General features: G+C 46.9%; 6 protein-coding genes; 5 read left to right on the forward strand and 1 right to left on the reverse strand.

The window, feature by feature from the left end:
• Positions 1-8,280: 8,280 nt before the first annotated feature.
• RCC_10545 (related to chicken lim-3 protein) lies at positions 8,281-8,666 on the forward strand (the record flags this gene model as incomplete). XM_023775772.1 has 2 exons in its annotated part: positions 8,281-8,297; positions 8,357-8,666. 2 exons carry the CDS (start codon positions 8,281-8,283, stop codon positions 8,664-8,666), a joined length of 327 nt encoding a protein of 108 aa, XP_023631540.1.
• A 1,726-nt stretch (positions 8,667-10,392) lies between these two features.
• On the forward strand, positions 10,393-12,033 carry RCC_10546 (probable carbamoyl-phosphate synthase small chain, arginine-specific; the record flags this gene model as incomplete). XM_023775773.1 has 2 exons in its annotated part: positions 10,393-10,426; positions 10,562-12,033. 2 exons carry the CDS (start codon positions 10,393-10,395, stop codon positions 12,031-12,033), a joined length of 1,506 nt encoding a protein of 501 aa, XP_023631541.1.
• A 933-nt stretch (positions 12,034-12,966) lies between these two features.
• RCC_10547 (related to transmembrane protein 34) lies at positions 12,967-14,862 on the forward strand (the record flags this gene model as incomplete). XM_023775774.1 has 4 exons in its annotated part: positions 12,967-13,455; positions 13,616-13,709; positions 13,763-13,944; positions 14,002-14,862. 4 exons carry the CDS (start codon positions 12,967-12,969, stop codon positions 14,860-14,862), a joined length of 1,626 nt encoding a protein of 541 aa, XP_023631542.1.
• A 2,420-nt stretch (positions 14,863-17,282) lies between these two features.
• Positions 17,283-20,849, forward strand: RCC_10548 (uncharacterized protein; the record flags this gene model as incomplete). Its single annotated transcript, XM_023775775.1, has 1 exon — positions 17,283-20,849. The coding sequence occupies one exon, from the start codon at positions 17,283-17,285 to the stop codon at positions 20,847-20,849; it is 3,567 nt and encodes a 1,188-aa protein (XP_023631543.1).
• Positions 20,850-21,589: 740 nt separating this feature from the next.
• On the forward strand, positions 21,590-22,720 carry RCC_10549 (related to cis-prenyltransferase; the record flags this gene model as incomplete). Its single annotated transcript, XM_023775776.1, has 1 exon — positions 21,590-22,720. One exon carries the CDS (start codon positions 21,590-21,592, stop codon positions 22,718-22,720), a length of 1,131 nt encoding a protein of 376 aa, XP_023631544.1.
• A 375-nt stretch (positions 22,721-23,095) lies between these two features.
• Positions 23,096-24,607, reverse strand: RCC_10550 (related to RAM1-protein farnesyltransferase, beta subunit; the record flags this gene model as incomplete). Its single annotated transcript, XM_023775777.1, has 1 exon — positions 23,096-24,607. The coding sequence occupies one exon, from the start codon at positions 24,605-24,607 to the stop codon at positions 23,096-23,098; it is 1,512 nt and encodes a 503-aa protein (XP_023631545.1).
• Positions 24,608-26,684: the final 2,077 nt, after the last annotated feature.

The following is a 26,684-nucleotide window of genomic DNA, read 5'->3' on the forward strand; positions in this document are numbered from 1 at the left end:
AAGGCTAGCTATCTTTATATACTATATACTCGAAGTTCCGTTAAGGGAACTTCGTATAACTAATAAACTACTAACGCCGAGAAATAGTAACCCTATATCTACTTATTATATCTACTATCTTTACCGGCGTTTCGACCGATTACGCGTACGATCTGCTAGTAGTATACTCGAAGGCTTAAAGTATATAGATAGCTAAGATAAGGTACGCTTATAACTACTACCCTTATACGGAGGAGTATACGACCGCTCTCTACCTTAGCTATCTAATAAGCCCTTTATATTTTATTAGTATTATACGGCAGAGTCTACGTATATAAAAGTACTTACTCTTATATTATCCCGCTCTAGCCTTTTAAGAAAGAACTCCTTCTATTAGAGTTAGAGGACTTCCTCGGTAACCTCTATTTTAATCTTAGGTTCGACCTTAACCTATTATACTATTAGCTCTAACTTATATTATATAAATAGTCGGACGAACCTTAATATTAGGGAGGAATAGCTAGTTATTGCCCTCTTCGGTCGTAAGAGCACCTACTTCGTCTTTATCGTTAAAGTCGCTAGATACCTATACGAGTTAATACCCGTAACTAACGTATATTATACTAATTATACGTACCGTACTCTCCCTTCTTTTCCGTGCTACTTATTATACGGCCTTTTTCTTCTTCCGATTCTTCTCCTTCGTCGTATAGGCTACCGCCGCCTTCTTATCTATTATAGCCTTTACCTTTACGACCTTAGTATCTGCTACTACGGCGGCCGTAATATATAATATAGAGTTATCCTTATCGTATTAGCCTAGCCTCTTAAAGACAAGGAATACCTAGTAGTTTTTCTTCGTAACCTACCCCTTACTATCGGTTTTACTAGGAAAGATACGAGCGAGCCTCGAATTAACGAAGTCTTTAAACGCTAGCTTAGTAGGGCTATTACGCTTATTATACTGCTTAGTAATATATATAAGGGTATTCTTAGAATAGTCGATCTCTACCGCGAACTCTAGTACCTACGCGAAAAGTCGTATAGCTTAGTTTATATTAGTAAACTTCTAGTTAGGAAGGGTAAGGTTTCGAAGTTGTCCTTTTAAGGGTTAGCTATTATACGGTAAAACGCGACGAAGGGTGCATACYCTATCGTATAAAAACGTACCCTTCTTTTAATTCGTATACTTTAGTATCTTATCCGGATCGTTCGGTAATATAATAAACCTTATAATAACGATAGTAACGGTTAAGCGTATCTATATAAAGGAGCTTAAGAGCTTCCTTATAGGCTCCTTAGGCCGTATACTAATTAGTATATCGCTAGCGTAGTACTCTGTCTTTAGCGGATACTTAAGGTTATTAGTATTAATCTTTCGCTATCGCTTTTTTAACGAGTTCGTCCCTCCTAGACGTACTTTATATAGGAGGTCCCCGTAGTTAAGGCCCGTAGGAACTAGTTCGTTATCTAAGGTCTCTATATTAGAGGTAATAACTATAGGCTTAACGCTAGTAGGAAGGCTCTAACGGGGCTAACGTACTAGAAGCTATATTGCCCGCCGTATAATAGGCTTCGATCTACTTATAACTAGCGGTATTAGATTATAGAGCTCGTAGAAAGGGCACTTAATATCGTCGCGAAGTATAACGCTATAGTTAAAACCGTTACGGGCATCGTATATTCGAGGCTAGAACTTCTTCGTTTACCGTTTAGTAACTATTATCTTACCGTATAAAGGGGTTCGTTCGTATTAGGAGTTATAGAAGTAGTAATAAAGTATTATAGGTAGAAAGGACGGAGGAAAGTAGGAATCGGTATATTAGTAGCGTAAGCTAATACTATAGCGAGACTCTAAGCTATATAAATTATACCGCTTAATCGTACGATTATTATAGGGTTATTATAGAGATTATACCTAACGGCGCTATACCTATAAAGAAGTAGCTCCGAGTCCTAACTAAGGGATAGATTAGTATAATTACCTTACTACTTACGTAGAGACCTTAGGTAAAACAGAGTTAATTCCTATCTAATTATACTAGCTATTAGAACTTATCCTCGTCTAACTAGTAGTTCGGTTCGCTATTAGAAGCTTCCTTATCGTCCTCCTTTTCGAGAATCGGATCGATAACTTTATTAAGTACCGCTTCGAGCTACTTACGCTAATAATCGTCGTCGTAATAATTACGAAACTCCTATATAATCGCTTCCGAGTTTACTTTAAAGCCTTCCTACTTCCTACCCCCTCGTAGAATAGCGGTCTCTTCTATCTTATAGTTTAGTACCTTTCGTAATTGTTTAACGAGGTTCTCGTATACGATCTAGTACTCGGACCGGTCGACCTCTAGTATAAAGCGATACGAGCTCGGTCTACTACTCTCGAAGCTAACTCCCTTAAGGATATTAGTATAGAGTTCCTAAGTTGCTTTCGGTAAGTATTTATCGGTATCTAAAATAGCTTATATATTAGCCTGTCGTCTTTATACGATAACGAACACTTCGTATAAACGTACCTTAAGCGGCATACGCGTTAATTAAGCCGTCTATATACTCCTCGTCGATCGGATACTTAATACTAGGTCGCCCCTAAGCCTCGGCAAACTTATATCGATAGGCCGGGATACTAGGTATTATATAAGGCCGCCTTAGTTGCTTCCGAATCGGATATTAGTTCTACGTATATATAAAGGAAGCTACTTCCTCTCGTATAATCGGCGTATAGATATACTTTATAGCTATACGATCGGACTTTTTAGCTTTATAGAACTAACCGGACTTCTTATACTTTATAAAGAACACCTATTATTACTATCGTTAGCTATTATCTATAGACGCTATATAATACGGAGTAGGGCGGAAGATCGCTAATATTATACTTATATACTACTTCTTTATCCTCCCTCGACTAAGCTGTCCCTACTAACTCTTAACCCGAATATTACGTATACTTAAGCCGAAGATAAAGTAACGGCGGAAGCGCACTTTATACGGACGAGTAAGCTTTACGTGTTCGTACTACGCTTATATAAGAAAGATAGTTTCTTTTCCTTTATTAGTATAAATAAGGCAAGGTACTCTTTTATAGTTCTTCGCGGCTTTCGCGAATCTAGATAAAATAGATACTATTATACGGGTAGAAGGACTAAGATACTAGTATAGAACGAATCTTATATCGGTATTAATAGCCGCGTAGATTTAGAATCTATAATCCTTAAGTTTATAGTAGGTATCTATACTCTAGATATAATCCGGCCTAAGGGTAGTAAAAATGCCGCGATAGCGCGTAAATCTAGAAGACCTATTATACGTACTAGTAGGATATACTTTACGGACTAATTCGTAGAGCCGCTTCCTATAAGAAAATGTTAGCCCTTATCTATATAGAGGAATAGCGTAGATAAAAAAGGTATACGATATATAATACTATATACCTTCCGAACGTAAAACGGACTTAGTCCGTTATATAGAAGTATGTTTATAAGAGGACCTTACTATATATATCTAACCTTACGCGGTCGAGCTCTTTAGCGACGAGTTTAAGGAACTCGTCTTCGCGCTTAGTACACTCTACCTCGCGTATACGCAGCTTTAAGCTAAGCGCTCTCCTTAGCCGTATAAAGGCACTAAACTTAATATTATAACCTGCCTTCTAAAGCTTATCTACGATAAGCGGGTTAGGTAGTATCTAAAGGTAAAAGAGGTTAGCGATAAAGACATAAAGAGATATATCTTTACGAAGTTCTACGATTATTAACTAGCGACGTTAACTACTACCCGTCGCGATAATTATACGGAGGGTTCGTTCGGAGGTAGAGACGTTTTATATTATAAGATATACCTATATCTCGCTAATACTAGTATCGGAGTTCTATAGCTCGATAATCTTTAGCTAGAGGTTAGAGGGGATAGTACTAAGACGTCCTATAGTTACTAGTGCTTAGTAATTAACGTATATAATGCGATAGAGAAAAACAGGATTAAAGCGGCCCTAGCTCGTTAGAATACTAGTATAGAAACCTCGGTAATTTATATCTAGGGTTAGGGTTTAGGTAGTAGAGCTTATACGGTAGGACGGTAGGAGTTAACTTCTATATTAGATAGAGATAAGTATTTACTATTATATCGTAGTTATAGCTTACAGTAAGTTTTAATTAGTATAAAAGAGAGTAAATATAAAATTCTAGCTATCTAACGCTTAAATGTTTATTTCTATAGAGATAGCTAAAATAATTAGTATATCCTATAAGTATGCTATTATTTTATTTCCCCCGTACAAAATAAATATCTTAGTTTAAGACCTATTAGTCCGATCTAAACTATACTTCTTAGCCCTAGTCTCCTCCTACCGCTAGACGCAATTTCCGTAAGTATTATTACGAGTATCGGATAATACTATATACTCCTACTATAGTTAGCTCTACCTATTATTATATAGGAAGAAGAGTCTTAAGACTTATCTTAAATAGGCCTTTCTTCTTAATATACGGCGGGCATCGATCGTTCTTTAGACTACTACTACCGTTATACTTATATTAACTACTAGTACTATATAAGCTACGGTGCCTAGATTAAGATTAGATCCTATTATACTAACCGACTCTAAATAAGTAGAGCTACCGTACAGTTTATATCGAATCTTAGGCTTAGCTACTCGCTAGTACGGTAGAGGAAGATTTCGCTAGGTRTCTCGTTTATTGTTATACTCTTAAGGAGGCCTATTAGGAAACCTAATACTTAAAGCTATTTTATACTAGTTAGTCTCGCCGTAGTAAAGCATTCTATCTAATAATCTAACTCTTACCTTATTACCGCGAACGTCGATTTAGCGCTACTAATCTAGGCCGGCCGTGCTAGTATTAATTATCTTTAGCATATAGGGAGCTATATTATAGTAAGGCTGCTTTATACCGGAAGGGATAAGGGAGGCTAGAGGTATAGCTATAATTAACGAGTAGTAATTAATATAGTAGACGCCGATTAATTAGGGGTAAAAGGTTAAGAAAGGAAGAAGTTAGAAAGAGGTATATATATACTACTAGCTTCCTTGTTACGTTATATAATTATAGGTAAGGGCACTTACCGCTATAAGGGCAAGCTAACCGTAGACTATTATTACTTTTATCTAGTAGGTAACTCTTACTTCCCTATATAATCGTAGATTATAATATAATATAATAAATAACCTAGCGACTATCCCCGTAGCCGCTATAGTAGTATAATAGAGGTTATAAATTTAGATACCCTCGAAGGATTTTAAGGCCGAAATCTTAAAACATTTCCTATTTAGGAAGGAGGTTAAGTACTACTCGGAAATACTATAAGCCTTCTATCGAAAGTAAAACAGGTCCCTCTCGTTATTATACGGGAGAAATATATAAGGAGAAGTTATTTATATAGCCGATAGCTTTTAGACTAATTTTAAAAAGCAATTATCTTAGAGGAGGGAAAGYAAAAAGAATTAAAWCCGAATTTTACTAAGTAATCGCTCTACTTAAAACTAAATCCTACTTAGGTACCTTTATACCGCCGTAATAAGAGAATTATTCCTTTATTACGCGCTCTTCTTCTTCTAAGAGCCTCGCTTCTTCGCTAGCTTCTACGGCGACGGAGGGGAAACGTACTCTACTATACTATTCGCTAATACTAGTGCCTTTACTATTCTCGAACTGCTTCTACTTATACGGGCTTACTTCGGCACCGTCTTAGTCTCCGAATTTAAGTCGCTAAAGTTCTGCTAGCCGTTATTATACTAGCTAGCTTAGTCTTAGAACTTGCAATTTCCGTAATACTTATAGAAGTAATTCGCCTATACTATATAATCCTATTCCTATTAGTTTTAAATTATTATATAGCTAAAGGGTAGAGGATATAAACCTTAAAGTACCCTTTTCCCTCCTAGTATAACTAATAACGCTCGTTACTATCCGGACTATTATTATTCTAAATAGCCCTACTTTAAATATATTAGCTACGCTACTTAGATATTAATTTCGAGCGATTATACTAACCGACTCTAGATAATTAGAGCTACCGTATAAGAGTAATAGTACTTAAGCGTTTTGCTAGGGTCGAACTCTAAATCCTTAACTTCGAAGCGATACCTAGTACGTTTATTTATTACTTTAATTAGCTCGCCGGTTATAGGGAAGCCTTATATTTTAAGCTGTTTTATACTAGTTAGTCCGGCCGTTATAAAGCTTATATCTAATTATCTAACTCTTACCTTGTTTCCGCGGGCGTCGAGCTAAATATAGTAAGTATTATTATTATTAATTAAGAACGCTAGAAGTTTGCTAGGGTTAAATCGTCGTGCTATAATCCCGTTATATAAGGTAGCTTAGAGGAAGGAAGAGGTATTAATATAATATAAAAGTAGTAGTAGATATAATAAATACCGTAAGATAGGGGTAGATAGTTAGGAATAAAGAAGTTTAGAGAGAGGGCTTTATATAGAGCCCGGCACTTATATTAGTATATATAATTATAAGTAAGGGCTCCTATAGCTAATTAGATAAGTAACTTACTAAAGTAATAAACGACGTATTATTACCTATAGTATAGTATATAAAATTACGGTCTTAGGGCCTTTACTTTCTTATACGTAGATAAGGCTCCTCGCGGCGAAAGTAGACGCATAATATATAACGAGTAGGGTAGTATATTAAGAGGACTACGAGACTAATATTTAGAAATATCTTATACTTAAAATAAAGCAGAGTAAATAAAAAATTAAGTAAAAAGGGCTAAAATTCCTAATATATATATAGCCGCTCCCTCTAATGCAAATAGCTATATAATATATCTCGAGTATTAGCCTATACTTAGTAAACCTAAAGTCCCTAACCCCTAAAAAAAGTATATCTAAGCAGAGGAAGAAAAACCTAAGAGAAAATCCTAAGATACGAAGCTAGCTTCGCTCTTAATAGTTAACCTACTAAAGGTACTATTATACTACCGGAAAAGAGGTTACGAACTTCTATTACTCGCTAGATTTGCTCGTAGAAGCCTTACTACCTACCTTCTTTCCCTTATTCTTAGTATCGCGAGGGAGCCGTATACTAGAGTACTAAGGCTACTAGGTACTACCTACTATATCGGGGTTAGAGCTTATATTAGTTATACGGGCGTATATTACGTAGCGCGTATTCTCGGTGTTCGTAGTACACGCCGTTTTTATACTATTCTAAATGCAATTTCCGTAGGCTCTATTAAGCGCCTCCTCCTATATACGATAACCCTATATTCGTTAGCATTTTATATATATTATATAGCTAAAAGGAGGAGATAAACCTCCTATAGCCCGAGTCTAGCCCGCCGCTAGTTAGTATTTAGTATTAGTCTACCCTCGTAGGCGGAATAGGTTTCTTTCTTCTTAGTTCTACTTTAACTTAGTTAGCTACGCTACTTAGATCTTAATTTTAAGCAATTATACTAACCGGCTCTAAATAAGTATTAAGTCGATATAGTTTTTACGGTCTCGGAGCGTACTCTACTTTCTCTAATCCTAAGTAGCCCTAATATCTACGTCTTATCCTTTATCCGCCTATATTATTTTAATCTAAGCGGCATTTATACGTATATCGCTATCCGTAAGCTATTATATAGGTTAGTCCCGTATATATAACGTCGCCGTCTATAAGTACTTATATTATCTCCGTATACTACTAGCGTATAGAAGGGGTTTTTATTATCTAGTAGGTACTAAAGCTCTATAATGTCTATATCGCTAGGGCTAAATACCTTAGGCTCTCGTACTATTATATAGCTTAAGGGTAAGGGTATAGTATAAAAGTAGTAGATAATATATTAGATAGTATATATTAGATAGTATAGTAGTAGGTAAGATACTAAGGGAAGAGATAAGAAGGAAAGAGAAATACTTATACCTTACCGTTACGCCTTTTACCTATATAATAGGTTATATAAGACGTTAGGTGCGTATACCGGATATAAAGTGTTACGTAGTAAAGCGAGTAACTTTAATATTTAGTAGATAAGAAGTATATAATATTAAGTAATAAAGGTAATACACGTATACGCATTATTATATTAATAACATGCATTTATACGGCCGAGATAACTATATAATACCGAGGCTCGGACTACTATACCGCCGGCGTAGTGCTATACTAAAAATAGGATTGTTGCAGCCCTGTGGCTAAAACACCACCGTAGCGCTTACAAATCCCTGCCTTGACTTCAACATTCAACTTTCGAGAACTAATCGAAAGACCATCCTACACGAGACATCGACACCACTCATCCTCTCCACACACATCCTCTCTCTCCACCGCCAACATGTCGCGTCATCATCCGTAAGTCCCATTCCCCAAACCCACCTCTCAATCATCACTTTCTAACACAAAAACCCCAGCGATCTCGTCATGTGCCGCAAAACCGCCGGCATTTCCATCGGCCGCCTCTGCGACAAATGTGACGGCAAATGTCCCGTCTGCGACTCCTACGTCCGCCCCACAACTCTCGTGCGCATCTGCGACGAGTGCGCTTTCGGCAACTACCAGAACAAATGTGTGGTGTGCGGTGGAGAAGGGATTTCGGATGCGTTTTACTGTTTTGAGTGTACGCGGTTGGAGAAGGATCGGGATGGGTGTCCCAAGATTATCAATTTGGGGAGTTCGAGGACGGATCTGTTTTATCAGAAGAAGAATTTTAGGAATCATTGAATGGGGGATATGGTTATTGGATGAGGGATCATTAGCTGTTGGATCAGCTGGATTGAGGATTTGAGAGCGATCGAACGCTGGGCAAAAGGCGAGACTCTCTTTGCGGATCAAGCATGCATAACCCGAAGCGCTCCGGCGGGTGACAAGCAGTGGACCAAGCAGGAGGCACTCTGGATTACATGGCGGTCTGGTATGGCGGAGCAAGGCCAGGTCGCTGGAGAGACTCCGCCGGATTGCCTGGTCTGCCTCGATATGGCCTCGCTGGGCAAAATCAATACCCAGTGATAATGACGCAGACGCTGCGTCTATTGTTCTGGGCCTGTTGAAAGGCCGATGCAGGCCGGAATGATATGGAGAAGCCCTACATCACAATCAACGACCGGTATGAACGACAGCATTCTTGTGCCTCACAGCATACTCATACATTCGCAGCRTGAAGTCTGACATTGGCCATCGTCCAACGTCTGCTGGATCAGCTTGGCCTCGAAGGTTGGCGTGCGAGACCTTCAAGTGGCCTAGGCACACATGCTCGAGATTTGAGGATGTGTCTAAGCACAACACTGCGTGATTTTCGTCAGGTAATAGCTGCAAATCTGCTTGCCCGCACGCGGCTCTGGTAGGTCACCCGTAGAGACGCTCTACTTGTCTCTTTCACCATCACATTGTAAACACGGTCTGCATTCTGTTCACGTCTTCGTCATAGCAGCACATTCATTACTGCCAGGTCCCGAAGCGACGAACTGCCAATCACGCCAACGAACACCAGGCTAAAGACCACTCAAGCGGCATGACCCGTGGAAGGCCAATGTGCGCTCGAGTGGTATCACGTTGAATGATGAAATTGATGTGAGCTGTCACATCCTGAGTCCTTGCAGCAAAGTTGGATGGTAAGTGCCCAATCTTGCCCGGAGAGACAGGGTCGATCTTCATGCATAAAACCAAGGCATCCCTTTGATCAAGCTAGAGCATCGAGTATATGTATCAAGAGGATAAACAATGCATCTGGTCGAGTGTTCAATGTAACCCTACTGCCAGACAATGGGTTACTTCCGTACTGGAACGACCTCCCCAGTGAATGAATGAGGGAGGAAAATGGGTGCGTCCAACATGTGCGATCATTGTGGTATGGAATCCAAGTACACCTTTAAATCGAATGCCACTTCCAATACAATACCAACATACTGCACGTGCTGCTCGTACACGGAGTATTCGACTGGTCCCTGTCAGCAGCAAGCATGTAGCCTGGCTCAATTTCTGGCCATAATCAAAGCCATTGGGGTGCTGGGATGCTTACAATCAACATCTCTTTGCTACCAAGTCAAGACTGCCATTGGCGTCATCGTCATCATCGTCAGGTACGAGGCTAATTCGAGCTGAATTTGCTTGTCGGTCTGGAATGTCGATGGTGGGAACCTATCTGTGCCCTCGTCGTTATCAGCACAAGCAAAAGCAATGTTTTTCATTCGTCCGGCGTGGTGTCGGCGCGGATGATTCAGAGCGGATGGTCCGAGCGCTGCCGGTCTCGCAACGATGGAGCTTTGTGTGGATTTTGCAGGCCGTCAAGTCTCTTTCACTCCAACCCACCAACCTCCACTTCTGACGAACTGATCTACCACGCAGCATCAGAAAAATTGTTGCACATCCCAGGTCTGATCTGCCCCGACACCCGACCCTCGTCGCCCACCCCCAAGAATATCTTCCCTCACCAACGGGTTCAGTTGACTYCATGTCGACAGCTCCCACACTATTCACCTCGCAAGGTCAGTCCACGATATGCGTCACCGCCCCGATAACATCTGCGCACCGACGCGGATAGGATGGGAGATCTTCATACCCACGACAAATACTGACTTGCAATGCCATTGACAGACTACATCAGTGACCACCTGTGGAAGGCTTCAGTGAACTAAACCCTCACCCCGACCCTCTTATCGGGGACAGACAATCAAACACTCCATCACTCCACTCACTCACTCACTCACTTCAACACCCACCCACCAACAACACCCTCACCATGGCCACTGCCATGTTCGCCCGCTCCTTCAAGCCATCCTTCCAGACGGGCGTGCCCAAGACCTTTCGTCAGGTCCGGTACAATGCCACGGTCGTCAATGGCATTCCTCGCGTCCCCTCCCCACCGAAAGTCTCGACCAAGCCGTCGTACGAGCGGGCCACCTTCACCATCAAGAATGGCCCCATCTTCCACGGCAAGAGCTTCGGTGCCCGAACCAACATCAGTGGAGAGGCTGTCTTCACCACCTCCTTGGTGGGATACCCCGAGTCAATGACCGATCCCTCCTACCGTGGACAGATTCTCGTCTTCACTCAGCCTCTCATCGGCAACTACGGCGTACCCTCGAGTGCGYGCGATGAGTACGGCTTGTTGAAGTACTTTGAGAGTCCCAACATCCAARCGTGTGCCATTGTCGTTGCTGACGCAGCACTGCAATACTCGCATTGGACGGCCGTCGAGTCTCTCTCCGAATGGTGTGCCCGTGAGGGTGTCCCAGCCATTACCGGTGTCGACACTCGTGCTATTGTCACCCATCTCCGTGAGGAGGGATCTTCACTCGGCAAAATCACCGTCGGTGAAGAGTACGATGCCGATGAGGATGAGGCCTATGATGACCCTGCCAACGTTAACCTCGTTCGCAAGGTTTCCACCAAGGCACCCTTCCACGTCCCATCTCCCAATGGCACCGCACACGTCGCTCTCATCGACTGTGGAGTCAAGGAGAACATCATCCGTTCGATTGTCAGCCGTGGCGCGAGCGTCACCTGCCTGCCATTCGACTACCCCATCCACAAGTCCGCCCACCACTTCGACGGTGTTTTCATTTCCAACGGTCCCGGTGACCCAACCCATTGCCGTGCTACCAGTGACAACCTTYGCAAGCTGATGAACACCAGCCAGATCCCCATCATGGGAATCTGTCTGGGTCATCAACTGTTGGCCATTGCTGCTGGAGCTCGCACCATCAAGATGAAGTACGGTAACCGTGCTCACAACATTCCCGCCCTCGACTTGAGGACGGGCAAGTGCCACATCACCAGCCAGAACCACGGATATGCCGTGGACCCAACCACCCTTCCCAGTGACTTTATGGAATACTTCACCAACTTGAACGACGGCTCCAACGAGGGCATGATTCACACTTCTCGCCCCATCTTCAGCACACAATTCCACCCCGAAGCCAAGGGAGGTCCATTGGACAGCAGCTACCTGTTTGACGCCTACTTGGACAGCGTGAAGAAGTACAAGGGCAGCCAGGATGTCCTCAAGGGAGGACTCGACAGCCGACCTAGCCCATTGTTGGTGGATCTTCTGTCCAAGGAGAGAGTGGGTGTCGCACCAGGACAGAATTGATGAGATTGAGAGAGCTGTAAATTCGTTACAGCGAAGCGGAGTGCATTGAGCGTTTTGTTGCTATGGACTGGAGTCTGCGTTTTATGATGACCTATTTTCATGCCTTGTGTTTAGCAGAGTGGTCCGTCCGTCCATAGGCGATTGAATTGGAACTGGGAATGAATGAACCTCCAAACACAGTCTTGACGAGAATTTGTCGCTCCTCCCGTCCTTCACATGGTTCGAACAACATCCGTACACCGCGTAAGCCACATCCGCAGCCGCTGCGCAATGACGCCAAATCGCGGCTGTGACTGTGCCACGTTCTCGATTTATCTTCTTTAGCGCTGTTTCTTCAGGCGTCTGCAATAATACGAATGGTGTTGTAATGAAGGGTGGCATGGATCATTCGTCCTCGTCGTGTCGATCTCCAAGTGACGCAACACCAAGCAAAGCAACAAGCTCTTCATCAAAGTGAATAAGAAATGGAAAATAAGCTTTGATCCGTCAGAGGCTTAGATGTTAAGATGGATGGAGGTGATCCGTGCGTTGTTGACCCTTCACAACGTCTTGAGGTGTCCTGTCCTGTCTTGTTTCCACGTTTCAACCGCTTGACTTTACTTTGCGTCGACATACATTCCTCAACCAGATCACACATTACGTATCCGAATTACAGCACGAGCGTGTTGTGATGCTCAACAAAGCCTCGGAATCGCACATGTCCATACGAGGAACGCCTTGAAACGAATTCCACGAAATCGCGAACCACATAACACCGAACTTCCCGCACGCGATCTACCAGTCAATCACCACCTTGAACGAACATCTCCTCGAACCACCCATCAGGCTGCCAGCAGAGAGACCCCAGGAAGGAAAGAGTTAAAGAGAGAGAGAGAGAGAGACAGAGGGGGGTTGAAAACGAGAGCGAAACAAAGCACCCACCCTCCCACAAAAATGCCAACATGCAACACAACCCTCGAAGACGCCATAATAAACGAAGAACCCCTAATAGGCGCCCACATAACCTTCCACCACCTAGGCCTCTTCCTCGGCGCAATCTTCGGCCTCCTCTCCGTCCTAATTTCCCTCTACCTAATCCTCCGCCACGCAACCCACTACTCCCGTCCCAGCGAACAACGCCACATCATCCGAATTCTCTTCATGATCCCCATCTACGCCGTCGTATCCTTCCTCTCATTTTATTATTACCGGCATGCGATTTATTTTGAGGCTGCGAGGGATTGTTATGAGGCGTTTGCGATTAGTTCGTTTTTTGCCCTGCTGTGTGCGTATGTCGCGCCGGATTTACATGCGCAGAAGGTGTATTTTAGGGGGATTGTGCCGGTGAATTGGTTTTGGGGGGTTTTTGGGTTGCAGAGGTGTACGGGTGGGGAGGGGAGGGGGATTTTGAGGAGGCCGGGGAGTGGGTTGACTTGGTTTAATGTGAGTTGTTTTTGTGAGGGTTGTTGAGGAAGGCGGGGAGAGATGTTTCCTTTGGGAGGTGTTGTTCTTCGGGATATGGCCGAGCTGTGATTTTGCATTCACATGCTGGAAATGTGTTGTGGGAGGAGTTCTTCTGGACGAATTGCTGACTGCTTTGCAGGTCATCTGGGTGGGAATTTTCCAGTACTGCTTCATTCGCGTACTCTTCACCATTGTATCGGTCGCTACTCAGCCATTCGGAAGATATTGCGCAGGTGAGATTTCAAGACTCTTCGTTTGTCGACCTTGCATTATTGATCATTTGTAGCAAGCTACTCTCCTGCATTCGCCCACATCTGGACAGTGGCCTTCGAGTGTCTTTCCGTCACCGTGGCAATGTTCATGGTGGTGCAATTCTACATTCAACTCAAGACGGACCTCGCAGAGCACAAACCCGGCATCAAAGTGCTCTCCATCAAACTCGTCATCTTCTTCTCCTTCTGGCAGACGGTATTCGCCCACAATTCCCCACATCTCACAACATCTTGACTAATTTGTCTTGTCCAGATGGTCATATCCTTCCTCGCATCTTCAAGAGGACCCCTACAACCCACCCCGAAACTCAGCTACTCGGACATTAAGATTGGAATCCCCTCGGTCATCCTCATCATCGAAATGTCCCTCTTTTCCGTCTTGCACATCTTCGCCTACCCTTGGAAACCCTACAGTCACAAGCACAACGCCCTCACCGCCGGCTACGACCCCACCGGTGGTCCCAAACAATACAAAGGCGGTCCCATGGGTATCAAAGCCCTAGCGGACGCCTTCAATCCTTGGGATATTGTCAAAGCCAGCGCGCGAGGTTTCCGATGGATGTTTGTGGGTGTGCGACAGAGACACATGGACGTCAGCTATCGACCCGCCGCCGCGAAGCTCGGMGCTGATGGGGAGACGGGGTACATGGGTCCCACGTATGTCATGGCCGGGGATGCCGTGGCGGCGGAAGGAGCAGTAGGACCCAGCAGTAATGGACGTCGCGGTAGAGCAGCGACCACGGAAGAGGATCGAGCGGGTCTCCTCCACGACGCGCAAGTTCCCGCTCACACGGGTAGCTCCTCGTATCGTCCCGTCACCAATGATGAATTCCTCGCGGGTGATGACGGACATATCGATCTCGGAGTCCCTAGACGACATGTCGACGAGCCATCACCCTGGGCTCCCGATYGGAAACCTTCTGACATTGAAGGCAGTGATGAGAGGGAAGAGGATTTTCATCCGGGAATGGGACCGCCTCCTGGTGCGGGTGTTGCGGTTGGGGTGAGTGGGAGTGTGCATCCTGTTCATCGGGGTCAGAAACCTGGCAGCATGCCGGGACAGGGATGGAATCATTGGGGTGGTGTGGGGAGGGGAGATGAGAGGGGCTTTTAAAGAGTGTGATGATGTGGATTCTCTTTACATGAGTTCTGGGTTCTGGGTTTGATGGAGGGTTCTCTTGTGGAATGGAAGCGTTGGCGTTGGGGATATATACCACTGAATGAATGATGCAATGAAATGAAATGAGTTTGCGTCTTTCTATACTTTGCTGGAAGTGCAGGTCTCGTCATATCACTGTAGATTATGCTGCCGGGGGATTTTTGGTTGGAAATGGGCTGAAGTATGAATTTGGGGATCAGGAGGGAGAAGCTACAACACACTTTTGCTGCGCCGAAGAAGATTTGACAGTTGCTTGGCTATTCAAGCAGGAAAGACGTGAAAATGAAAAGAGGATGTGATGTAGTAAATTTTGAAGATGAGTTTATTCATGCATTTCGTCCGTGGTGGTGGATCCATCACTAGGTAACAAGCAGCCACTACTGTTTGAAAAGAAAAAAAAAGGAAGGGAAAGAAGGAAAGAAAGAAAGACAGAAAGAGATCAACGTACCTACAGTTTAAGATCATCCCTTCGTTACTCGAGATAGACCTCATCGACTCACACCGATCCTGAAGCTCCCCACACTCACGCCAATCGTCCAAACATGCAATATGGTGAAAATGCTTCATCTGGTCCTGACAAAGTAGCTGCGAGATTTTCTCACCTGCAACGTAAACTTCATGACAGCTGTCCGGYTTCCTCAGCCGCGACGGTGCGTCGAATCGGTGGGATTGGAGGAGTTGAAAGAGGTCTGGGAGGAGCAGGAGGTTTGGGAGGAGCGGGAAGTGGAGCAGTAGACATGGCGTCGACGTCAAAGAGAAAGGTAGCTCGTCCATGAAATCCAGGTTAGATYGTGCCAAGACGTGTACATTACTCTGCGAATCGCCTCCCGGAGACGGGCGATGGATTCGTCGGGGTGGCCGATGTGTCGTTGAGTGRGTTGGGGATAAGGGTGCAGAGTCTGGGGTTACCTATGAGCTCTTTTGGAATGCGAGGTGGTGGACCTGCTGGTGGGGAGGTTTGGGAGGAGAGATGTTAGGCATTGTGATGTTGAGGTTTTGCGAGGGTGGTGTGTGAGTTGTTTGAGACGGATTAGTGGAGGCGTATCGTGAGGAGGAATTTCCAATATGGGTGATGGAAAGCAAAGCTCTTATCGCGATTGCTGGAGAGGTGTCTGGGGATTTCTCGTGGACGACGTGTTGGATAAGGTATGTGGAGCAAGAATCGAAGGCTCGTCGCTCCCTCTCGTTCAACAATAGCACACAGAGAGATGACGGAAAGTTGGTGAAAAGATGACCATTCATTCGGCTTTGATGGCGCTTGAGAAAGCCTCGATTCCAAAGGCGAGAGTCGACAATCGAGTGCGTTGTGGACCTGACGACGAGTAGGAGAGACCGACATGAGCATTGCTGTAGTGACCAAGGTTAGGATGAGGTTGAGTGAAAGAAAGTGAGGCCCTATTACATTGATTGATGACTCCAGATTGATGGAACTTTGATCAATATTCCTTCAAACGTTTTCCAGCCCCGTTCAAATTTGACATTTTTCCAAATCGAAGCGCGCGCGTTTGCACCGACTTGCCGGTATACCCTTACCATTCTATGTGACGTGCATGCAGCATGTAAGGAGCCTATCAAGAAGATCTGTAAAGCCAGGGGCATTTGTGAGACGTTTCCATGTTGGATCATGTCGCGTGTCACCGACCCGTTTCCAGTCATCTATATTAATAATAATGATGAGAAGATGAGCACGCCTAGACTTTTACAACAGACTCTGGCCAATCCTCCGCTTAACGTTGCCAATTCTGCGTGCCGCCAGTCGCGGAACCCGAAGCTTATCCAGAATTGCTCCCGTCACAAGGTTCACCGTTTGCCGAAGCGGGACGATCGGTTTGTTTGGTACACGGCGCACTGGTGGGGGGTGGCAGTGAAATGTGGCACGGCAAACGTGTTCAATGGCTGTCCAAGCAGATTCATGATGATGGCGTTGAAAAGGAGTGAGAGGGGGTAGATACCCTATTGTAGCACCGAGCGACGGGTGTGAAAAGTCACACTTAATTTGAAGCCGTGTGACACTAATTATGGATACATACATGCTGTACTGGCGATCATCCGTCTTCTCACTGGACGATGGTCTCGTTCGTTTCCGGCCAAACGATAGCAGGGAATGTTGCTAGTGCACGTCAAGTGTGGGTAGGCGGGTGGGCGTGGAAGTGGGTGTGCGTGTGTGCGCGTGTGTGTGTGTGTGTGGGAGTAAAGCGTTCATCTTGATCTCCTTCTCTATCTCCTAATTACCTACCTTCCATACATCGTCCGGTTGTGGTGGTGTTGCCTCACCAATTTCACCCACAATCATGCCGGCAAGTCGACGTCTATTTCCATCCTGACTCGTCAACCAGCCAGACCTCCCGGGATTGTAAGGCAAGGCTCGGGCGAGGATGGTGTTGGCGTCGGCACCCCAGCCGAGCCTGGGTATCGACATCAGCTTGTTGGAGCGGGAGGCTGAAGACATTTCCTCTGCTGCCAGCGCCGCGGGTAGTGATATTGGCTCCCACATTCGTCGCATCATGTCGGCCGAGCGTGAGCAGCGAAGCCGGAGCCGATCGGCATCACAAAGCAGCAGTCTGTACCAACAGCAGCAGCAGCAGCAGCAGCAACACCCATATCCACCGCCGCAATACCCTCCCATTTCCACCGAAAACAACTATCCCTCGCCTTCCAGTCGTCCGCGCCGTATCTCCAGCATTCGATCCCGCGCCACGTCAAACTCCTACGCCAATTCCGTCAACGATGCACGGTGGGGAATCACGAGTCCCGTASAAAGCGTGCGTTCGGCGGGCTCGTGGTCGCAATCCCAGCAGCGCGCGCGAATGGGCATGGGAATGGAACCTCCCATACATTCCACCGGCTTTGAGCCTCYACAGGAAGGTCGTCCGCTCGACTCTCCGCTGGCCCCTTCGGCTAGCATTCGAAGCGCCGCCTCTCAGTATTCGCAATACTCGCAGGAACGAGCCGTGTCGAGGAGAGTGTCACAGTCTTCTCTGGCCTTCTCCTATCTACAAGACAACAACATGTCACGTCAGCCCTCACAGTCCTCATTCGCACAGCGGTACGATCAAATGGCCAGCCAGATTGAAGAGCAGCTGCAGACCATTCCCCACACTCCGGAGCCCGAAGAGCAGTATCAGCAGGCATATCAGCAGCAACAGTCCGAGCATTACCTTCAGCAATCGCCCGAGTATCAACCACACTCTCGAGACATTGCCGACGTTCCAGACCGCCCTCACTCCACCGATACCTTCCAAGAGGCCGAGCTGGCCTTCAAGGACTTTGATGGCGTACATTTCAACCCAGACACGGAAGAATTTATCGCGGTGGATCAGAATGGGAATGAGGTGCGGCGAGTATCTGCCCGGACTTCTGCTGGCAGTCTGCTGGACGCTACTTCAGTGCTGCGCTCATCCTCGGGGAGCAATGTCAACGCCGTTGCCACACCACAACCACAAGACCAGCGTGCACGACCTACATCTTATGGAGCTGGTAGTCGCATGTCTGCCTACAACCTAGGTCCCTCACCGCAAGAAGCGGGAATGGTCTATTATCCCGCTCCCGTGCCGCGAATGTTGAACCTGCCCAAGAGGCTGTCCCAACTTCCAGCCGCAAGCGTGCAAGCCAAGAGGCGCTCCCAGTACTTGAATGACATGATGGACATGCCCAAGGAAGAACCGGCGCCAACCATTCCCAAATTGAGCTTCGATGAGACGGAAGACCCCACACGTAATCGCTCCATTTCAGAACCACTGGTACAACAGCCTCCGCCCAATCCACGAGGAATGCTTAATCAGCGAATGAGTGTTGCAAATATGAGGAACCTCCCACCTCAACTTCGAGCGTCCGTCTACTTTGAACAGCCCTCCATGCCACACGACGTGCAAATGAAGCATCAGTCTGCAGTGGCAACACTGGATGATATCCTTGCAGCGTCGGTGACTGCTCCAGTGTCTGCTTTTACAGATCACCCATTTGCAGGAGATGTTCGAAAGAGTGTGTATGCCATGGAGAAGCCTGCTCACGCGCGGAAGAATACATCGACAACTCTGCTTTCCAATGAATCTCAAGGCAGGTTGAAGAAGAAACGTAGCAGTAGCATTGGCAATTTCTTCCGACGAAGCAGCGCGGACCTACTTGAAAACGAAGCAGCCCGACCTTCAAGTCGTGGAAGTCAGATGCTAGATGGTATGAGTGAGAGCGGAGGGAGGAAACTGCAGAAGAGAAAGAGTCAGCTCAGTCTGGCAGATGCTCTTGAGAGGGAGAAGACKCTACAGGAGTTGGAGGGGATGTCCCCAGAAGAGACACAATCCGGTGTCATTGGCCAATCATTCAACATGACCATCGAGCAGCAGGAGAATGCCCTCCACCAAACGAATTCCCAACAACCACCAAGAACTTACACGGATGGAGAACAAATCGCGGAAGATTTCAACAATCAGGAAGCACTCTCCGATGTTTCAGACACGGAGCACATCTTTGCTCAACCAGCCACTTTACTGGCGGAACTCCAAGTCCGGAAAGCCCAGATGAAGAATCGTACGAGAACAGCRGCGGTCGCATATCCAAATGGAATGCACAGTACTTTATTACAGTTGGACGCCGTGGAAGCCATTAATAAGAAGAAGCGGCAGAAGCAGAAGATCGCTCTGGCGTGGGAAGATCCGCATCAGAGAGCGCTGGAAGGCGAGGTCAACGAGGATGAGGATGTTCCTTTGGGTGTGCTGTATCCCACGCAAAAGGATAAGGGTAGATTCGGAGGGGATGAGAGGGATTGGAAGCGGCCACTGGGTTTGATGGAGTTGAGAGAGATGGAGGATTCGGAGCCGTTGAGCAAGAGGGCCGAACGATTAAACCCTGGCAAGGTCGTAGCGAGACGACCTCCACCACAGAAAAGGCCGTCGGAGATGAGGATTGAGGTGACGGGCGAAGACGAGGACTCGATGCAAGAAGGGGAAACCTTAGGCCAGAGAGCCAGGAGGATGAAGACGAAGGAGGAGCTCGACGGGGCATTGGAGGATGTGATTTCCACAAACAAGCCTGGATCTCGACCAATCAGTACCTTCTCCGCGGATGTGTTGAGTCAGTTTGGAGGATTGGATGTGAAGGATGCACCGCCGCCCGCTGCCAAAGAAGAGGCAGACGAGCCGGCTGAGGAGGAGACTCTGGGACAGAGACGTGCGCGTTTACAGCTTGCCCAGGCTGCCACTTCTGGAGCTCCTTCTCCTGCGCGTCCCGCGTTGAGATCCACCAATAGTATGGCGAACCTGTTGTCTAGTAATCCTGTAAAGGCTCCTGTCTCTCCTCGGGCGTGGGAGGGACAGGCTGCGCAGGGAGGTCTGTTGCAAGCCAGTGCACAGGAGAAGGCGCGACAGAAGGAGGACTTGAGGAAGACGAATATGAGGACCAGTTCGATGGGCAACATGTTGGAGCAGGGTGGCATGGCAAGGAAGAGCTTTGCCGCGCCGGGGGTGATGGGAGCTGGAAGGTCTCCTGTTGTGGGTGCAGGCCTATTCGCCAGTCCTACCGCCGGTGCCGCCAGCGGAATGATGGGGTATGGTCAGCACCAACCATCGATGATGTCCATGGGTGCCGTGCCTGGCATGATGACTCCGCAAGCACAACAGCAGATGCAGATGATGCAAATGCAACAACAGCAGCAGCAGCAGCAGCAAGCAAGTGCTCAGGCTTATTATGCTGCCATGGCGCAGCAACAGCAGCAGCAACAACAGCAGCAACAGCAGCAGCAGATGATGGGAATGGGCATGCCGGGTATGCAAATGCCTGGGATGATGGGGTACCCGGGGATGCTTCCACAGCAACAACAGCATCAGCAAGCATATGGCATGCCGATGGGGATGCCGATGGGGATGCCAATGGGGTTGAATGGAATGGAGTTGCCTTTGGATCCCAGACAGAGGGATGCCATTGATCGGTGGAGGATGGGGATTGCTTGATTCTCTTGCATTACGTTGCGTTGCATTGCATTGCGTTGGCAGATGGGGGAGGGGCATTGTTATTCGTACATTGAGATGACCTTGAGGGCTCTATCGTATATGGTATCGGGATATGACTCTCGACAAGGAAATGGCATTGGCATTGTGATGCTTGGGGATGATTGAGAATGGCAATGGGTCTCAACGCTACAAACCGATGACTAGGCTTGCGAAATGACTCGCTCTGTGATAGCTACATGAAGGTAGTCATGCTTTTCACCAGCATCACTTACTTTGAGATATACCTTATTGCCATTGTCCGTCTTTTGTGATTGATTGACTCCTCAATATCAATACCCGTTTCATGATCCATCCATCCCTCGCTTGCCACGTTGCTTCGGCATCGGACCTCCGAGCGCACTTGGCGTGATGACATGGGGGAGGCCTCGCGTTTCCTCCAGCCGCAGCGTCCAACTTTGGTTGAACATTGGTCGCTTGTTTGTCTCGCTTTTAAATGCCCAGGAGCTGCGCCGCGGAACGACACGTCAATTCCTTCTTCGACCTGGGAAATTTCCCTGAATCAGCTGCTTTGCTGCTGCTKCTCCTCCTCATGAGTCTGACGTGTCACGAGCGATAATTTGTATTGCATCTCCCGTCTCTCCATCAACCTCCGCGCCCCTCGGAATTACATCTAAACCTACCAAAAAAGAAACACCACCAGTGACAGCCAACCATAATCGACTCCTCCTCCCCCACAAAACATGTCCTCCCACGCGCACGGCACCCACCTCCGCAACTGGGCCCTCTCCCTCCCGCCCGTCTCCTTCCTCCTGCAACATCTCCGCCAAACTCTCATCTCGACCCTACGATGCGGGCCCATACCCCAACACATCGCCTTTGTCATGGACGGCAATCGGCGCTGGGCACGTTCCTACGGCGTGGAAACCATCGAGGGCCACAACATGGGCTTTGAAGCTCTCGCGCGCATCCTCGAAGTCTGCTATAAATCCGGCGTCAAAGTCGTCACGATCTATGCGTTTAGCATTGAGAATTTCAAGCGCTCGCGATATGAAGTGGATGCGTTGATGGATATGGCCAAGACGAAATTGGTGCAGTTGTCTGAGCATGGGGCTTTGTTGGAGAGATATGGAGCTCGGGTGCAGATTTTGGGGGATCAGAGTTTGATGCGGGAGGATGTTAGGAGGGAAATGCAAAGGGCTGTGGAGATGAGTAGTGGGAATGAAGGGGCTGTTTTGAATGTTTGTTTCCCTTATACGGGACGGGAGGAAATTACGAGGAGTGTGAGGGAGACGGCTAGGGAGTGGAGTGAACCTGAGAGGGAGATTGAGGGGAAGAGTGGGAGGCCTGGGGTGGGGAAGAGGGCGTTTAGCGAGACGCATATTAAGAGGAATATTCGGGCCATGCCTGTGGTTAAGGAGGCGGTGGAGGAGGAGGAGGAGGAGGAGGAGGAAGAGTCTGTGCTGTCGGATTCGGATGATGATGAGGATACGGCGAGCAGACAGGAACCCGTGTCTTCGCATACCAGCCACTCGACCTCTCCCAATATGCTCCCTACGAAACCTGCGCGAACGGAAAGGCAAGCGGAAAGACTTCCGGACCCGGAATCTATCACCGCGGATACCCTGACGAAGAACACGTATACTTCCGACGCACCGCCTTTGGATCTCCTGATTCGCACTTCTGGCGTGCAGAGATTATCCGATTTCATGCTCTGGCAATGTCATGAAGATACGGAGATTGTGTTTCTGGAGACCCTGTGGCCGGAATTCGATCTGTGGCATTTCTTGCCTGTGTTGCTGGAGTGGCAGTGGAGACAGAAGAAGAATGGCGGCTACAGTGGGATTGAGAGTGGAAAGGCGAAGAGAGTATAGATGATGGGGACTACTTATTCTTGATGGAGTAAGGTATCTTGAGATTTGCGTCTTGTTCTTTTTATGGTAGCGGAGGCGTTTTTTTTTTTTGTTCTTAGGGATTATTAGAGGATCGGAGGCTCAATTTTGTGTGATGGGCGAGTTCGGCGGACTGGACTGGAATAGAGAGGTTTTATTGTGATACCCTTCTGATGCGGTTTCCTGAAATACAGGCAGTCTTTTTTTCTCCAATCACCTCGACTTCCATTCATTCATTCGATCGATCATCATCATGCTATGCTATGCTATGCTATGCTATGCTATGGGGGGGTATCAACCAAGACCAAAACCAATCAACCTTCCGGTCAATGCAAAAATTCCATCCTCTTTAACTATTCAGAAGCCGCCCTTTTCAAATTGCTTCCTCACCCGCGCAACAACAGCCATAGGCAAGACAAAGACGGGATGCACAGCTTTCACAGCATCCACTTCATCAAAAGCCCACTGCTTCCTTTCTTCCTCCGTAGCACTTTCCGCTTTCCATGCAAAGGCAGCTTCCAATCGGCCGCCTGCCATGCCTTCCTGCTGTTGTTGTTGTTCCTCCTCAACATACACATATCGATTCATAGCAGCGCTCAATCCCGCCAATGAGTAACACGTATGATATCCATCCGGTCTGGTGGAAGGTTTATCTCTCATGCCCCCTTTCTTGCCCGGTTGCTGTCCACAACATAAAAGATACCTGACCAGACCCTCTCGACTCCAGAGATCTTTATCTCGAGGTAATTGCATGGCTTGCTGGAGTAAGGCCCAACAACCTCCTAGCCAGTGACTATAGCAAGCATCCACCAATTTCTCCGTGCGACCCGCAAAACCTCCTTCCCCTCGTGTTTGCGTGGAAGCTAACCAGCGCGCGAGGGATGGGACGTCGAGGTACTTTGGGATGGAACTTTGAGGAGGGGCGATGATGCTCAGACATGCCAGTGCGCAAAACGCATAGGCGCCGTGTGCTTCGTTGTTATGCGCTCCTGAGATTCCTCCTTCATATGTCTGGCATTTGCCTACCCATTCCCCCAATCCGTCGAGGAAAGATGTCATTCCCGCCGCGCGAGCTGGGGAGTCTGCGGGGAGTTCCAGGGGGAGGTTGAGGAGGGTTAGAGCAGTCATGGCGCAATACGCACCTCGAACATCCACTTCCGCTCCCGTTGCCATGCGGAATCCTCCCGAGGTTTGTTTGATGGAACCGAGCCAATGCCACATTGCCTTTCGATCTACGACTTCCAAGGCATCGACTGAGGCGAGGGCGAGTAGTGCCGCGTAGGTTCCTGCGCAGTGGGAGTATTGGCCGTGGCCGCCGCCGARGCCTCCTGTGCTGTTCTGCAGGGGACGGACGGTGTTGATGAGGGATGTTCGGTAGGAGGAGACGTCTTGGTCGAGGAATGAGAGGCCTGCGAGGGCCCAGTAGAAGAGCCAGGGTCGTGAGGCGTCGGCTGCCACGTAGGGTGCTGGGAGGGGATTGAGGGTGTTGCGGAGGAAGGCTGCGTGTGCGGTGCGGTTGAGATGGGGGATGTTGTGGGAGTTGAGAGGGAGTTTGAGTTGAGAGGGGTCCAGGAGGAGGGGAAGGCATTGTGCTGTGGTTTCCTCTTGGCTTGTGGAGGTTTTGGTTTCTAGAGTCGGGTGTTTGGCGAAGAGATGCAGAGTTGGAGGAGTGAGCCAAGGTGGGAGGTTTTTGGGGAGGTGAGAGCCTGGGAATGGAGGTCCGGGGAGTGTGAATTCCACTTCATCTCCTGAGGAAATGTCTGAGAAGTCGGGATCCTGGTCGTCTGAGGGGAGTTCTTCGATGCGAGCGGATGTGTGGAGGAGCTCGTCGAGCGTGTCTTCTGCGGGATCTTCTCTTGGTTGCGACATGATTGTGGATGATGGTTATCTCGTGATGAGGGAGGAGTGTTTGGTGGATTTGATGTGGTTGAAGGAATGTTTCTCCAACAAAGGTGGTGGAGTGTGTGCCGTTTCCAGAATTCCTTAGTATTGTTCCACAAGCACAAGCACTGTTTCTGCAAGAAACCTGAACTTCACTCCATGTCAAAGGAGGGCTCGCACGACTGTCGGCAATTTTCCATGATACCTAGCTTTGAACGGGTTTTGTTTGGTGTAGGCGAGAAGACGGAGATGAAGTTTGAAACAGTGTGACTAAGCTCATACCAAACCAATTGTTCTAAAATGGATGAACTCTTTAATTGAATTTACTTAAGGGAAAATTCCTCGGCTATATAGTCCTGCCTGAGTTACGTAGCTACTTAAGCCTTAGGCATATATRCTTAGTTCTTAAGTAGAGACTTTAAGAACATCYTCCCCTACTAAGTCGTTTTGCCCTTAAAACTATAGGAGTTACTTAAGAGACCTAAGGGGTCCCTATAGGTTATTTTATAGGGCCCTATCGCTTAAGTAAAAGGCTTAGACGTAGGGTTTACTTCTACCTTACTATAAGCTATATCCTTTATATAGCTAGCAGCTTAGGGTAGCACGTATATAGCGTATACGATTAGCTACTTCGGCTTAAGTAGGTAGTTATAGCGTAGCGGAGCGGAAGTAGTATACGGGATGCGGGAGCATTAAGGCGTAACGTATGTCCGGCAGCTTAAGAGCTACTAGGGCATATATTAACTCGCCCTCTTAATCTACTAACCTTCTCCTCCGCATCTATATCTATCTTCCCCTTCCTTAATTAAGTCCCTTAATTAATACTTCCCCTTCCCCTATCTATTATATACGTCTTCTCTTATACTAGCTATATATATTAAGAAGCTATAGGCGATAGGCGTATAACTCGTAGCTAGGCGGAGGGATCTAAGAAGAGCGACGACGGCGATAAGGGCAAGAAGGGTAACGGTTAAGACCCGCTAGTTACCCCTAGCGCGAAATTACTCGGAAAGCGACCTACGGCGAATACGGGCGATATCGTTATAAGCTTAAGGCGCTCTCTACGCTCTTATAACTTAGGCGCTACTCTAGGCTTATCTCTAGGTAAGGCAACTTCTAAGCTACGTCTAAGTCTCTCTAAGGCGGATCTCCGGAAGGAGAGGGAACTATAGGCGATTAAGAAAGCTTTAAGTCCTTAATCTCCTAGTTACGGCACTCTAAGCCGTAGTATAAGCGTTTAGCGGAAGCTAGTACCCGTAATTCCGGCGGTAGCGATAGCTACTCGTATAGAATACGAGAAGTTCGGGTTTAATTAAGTTAGCGGTTAAGTAAGTAAGGCGAGCCTTCGCTAGGGAAATAATAAGATATCGTCCTTTAATCCCCTCTTAAACCGCTCCYTAGAGAACTTCCCCCGAAGCTTTCGTAGGYAATACGATAGTCTCTTAGTCTTTCGGCCTCGTAGTTAAGGCGGCTTTAATCTAGTAGCTACCTCGGAGCGGCTACTTATACGGTTAGTAACTCTCTTAGAGCCGAGTACGATAAGCTTAGATAGTATCCTAGGCTTCTTACGCATTACCGATACTTAGATGCGTAAGGTAATATTTATCCTAATCCTTCTTAATAGGCGCGTTAGGCTATAAGAGCGCCTTAAGAAGTACGAAATCTATAAGCTAGGCGCTATTATCGAGGCCTTATACCTATATTAGCTAGACGACCTTCGCCCTATTAAATAGAACACGAATATCGGCTATATGCCTAACTACTTGCTATAGTAGCGTTTAGGCTCTCTTTTTTCTTAAGCGCTAGGCGGAGCGCCTAAGCAGGCTTATAGATACCGTCGTAAGACCCGCACGATTAGCCCGTTTAAGGAGTGTCGTTACGGAGGACTTAAGTAGGAAGCTTATAGCAATTGTCTCTAGGGCAATTATTAGTAGGAGTATAACTTAGCCGACTAAACTATAGTTAAGAGTAGGAAGATATAGACTCCTAGGAAGAAGCCTTAAGCTAGCCCTTCTATTACTCCGGCATCTCGGCGTCGTTAGCTTAATAATACTAGGAGTAGAGA

Source organism: Ramularia collo-cygni (assembly GCF_900074925.1).
Source record: "Ramularia collo-cygni strain URUG2 genome assembly, contig: RCC_scaffold23, whole genome shotgun sequence".
Taxonomy (NCBI): Eukaryota; Fungi; Ascomycota; class Dothideomycetes; order Mycosphaerellales; family Mycosphaerellaceae; genus Ramularia; species Ramularia collo-cygni.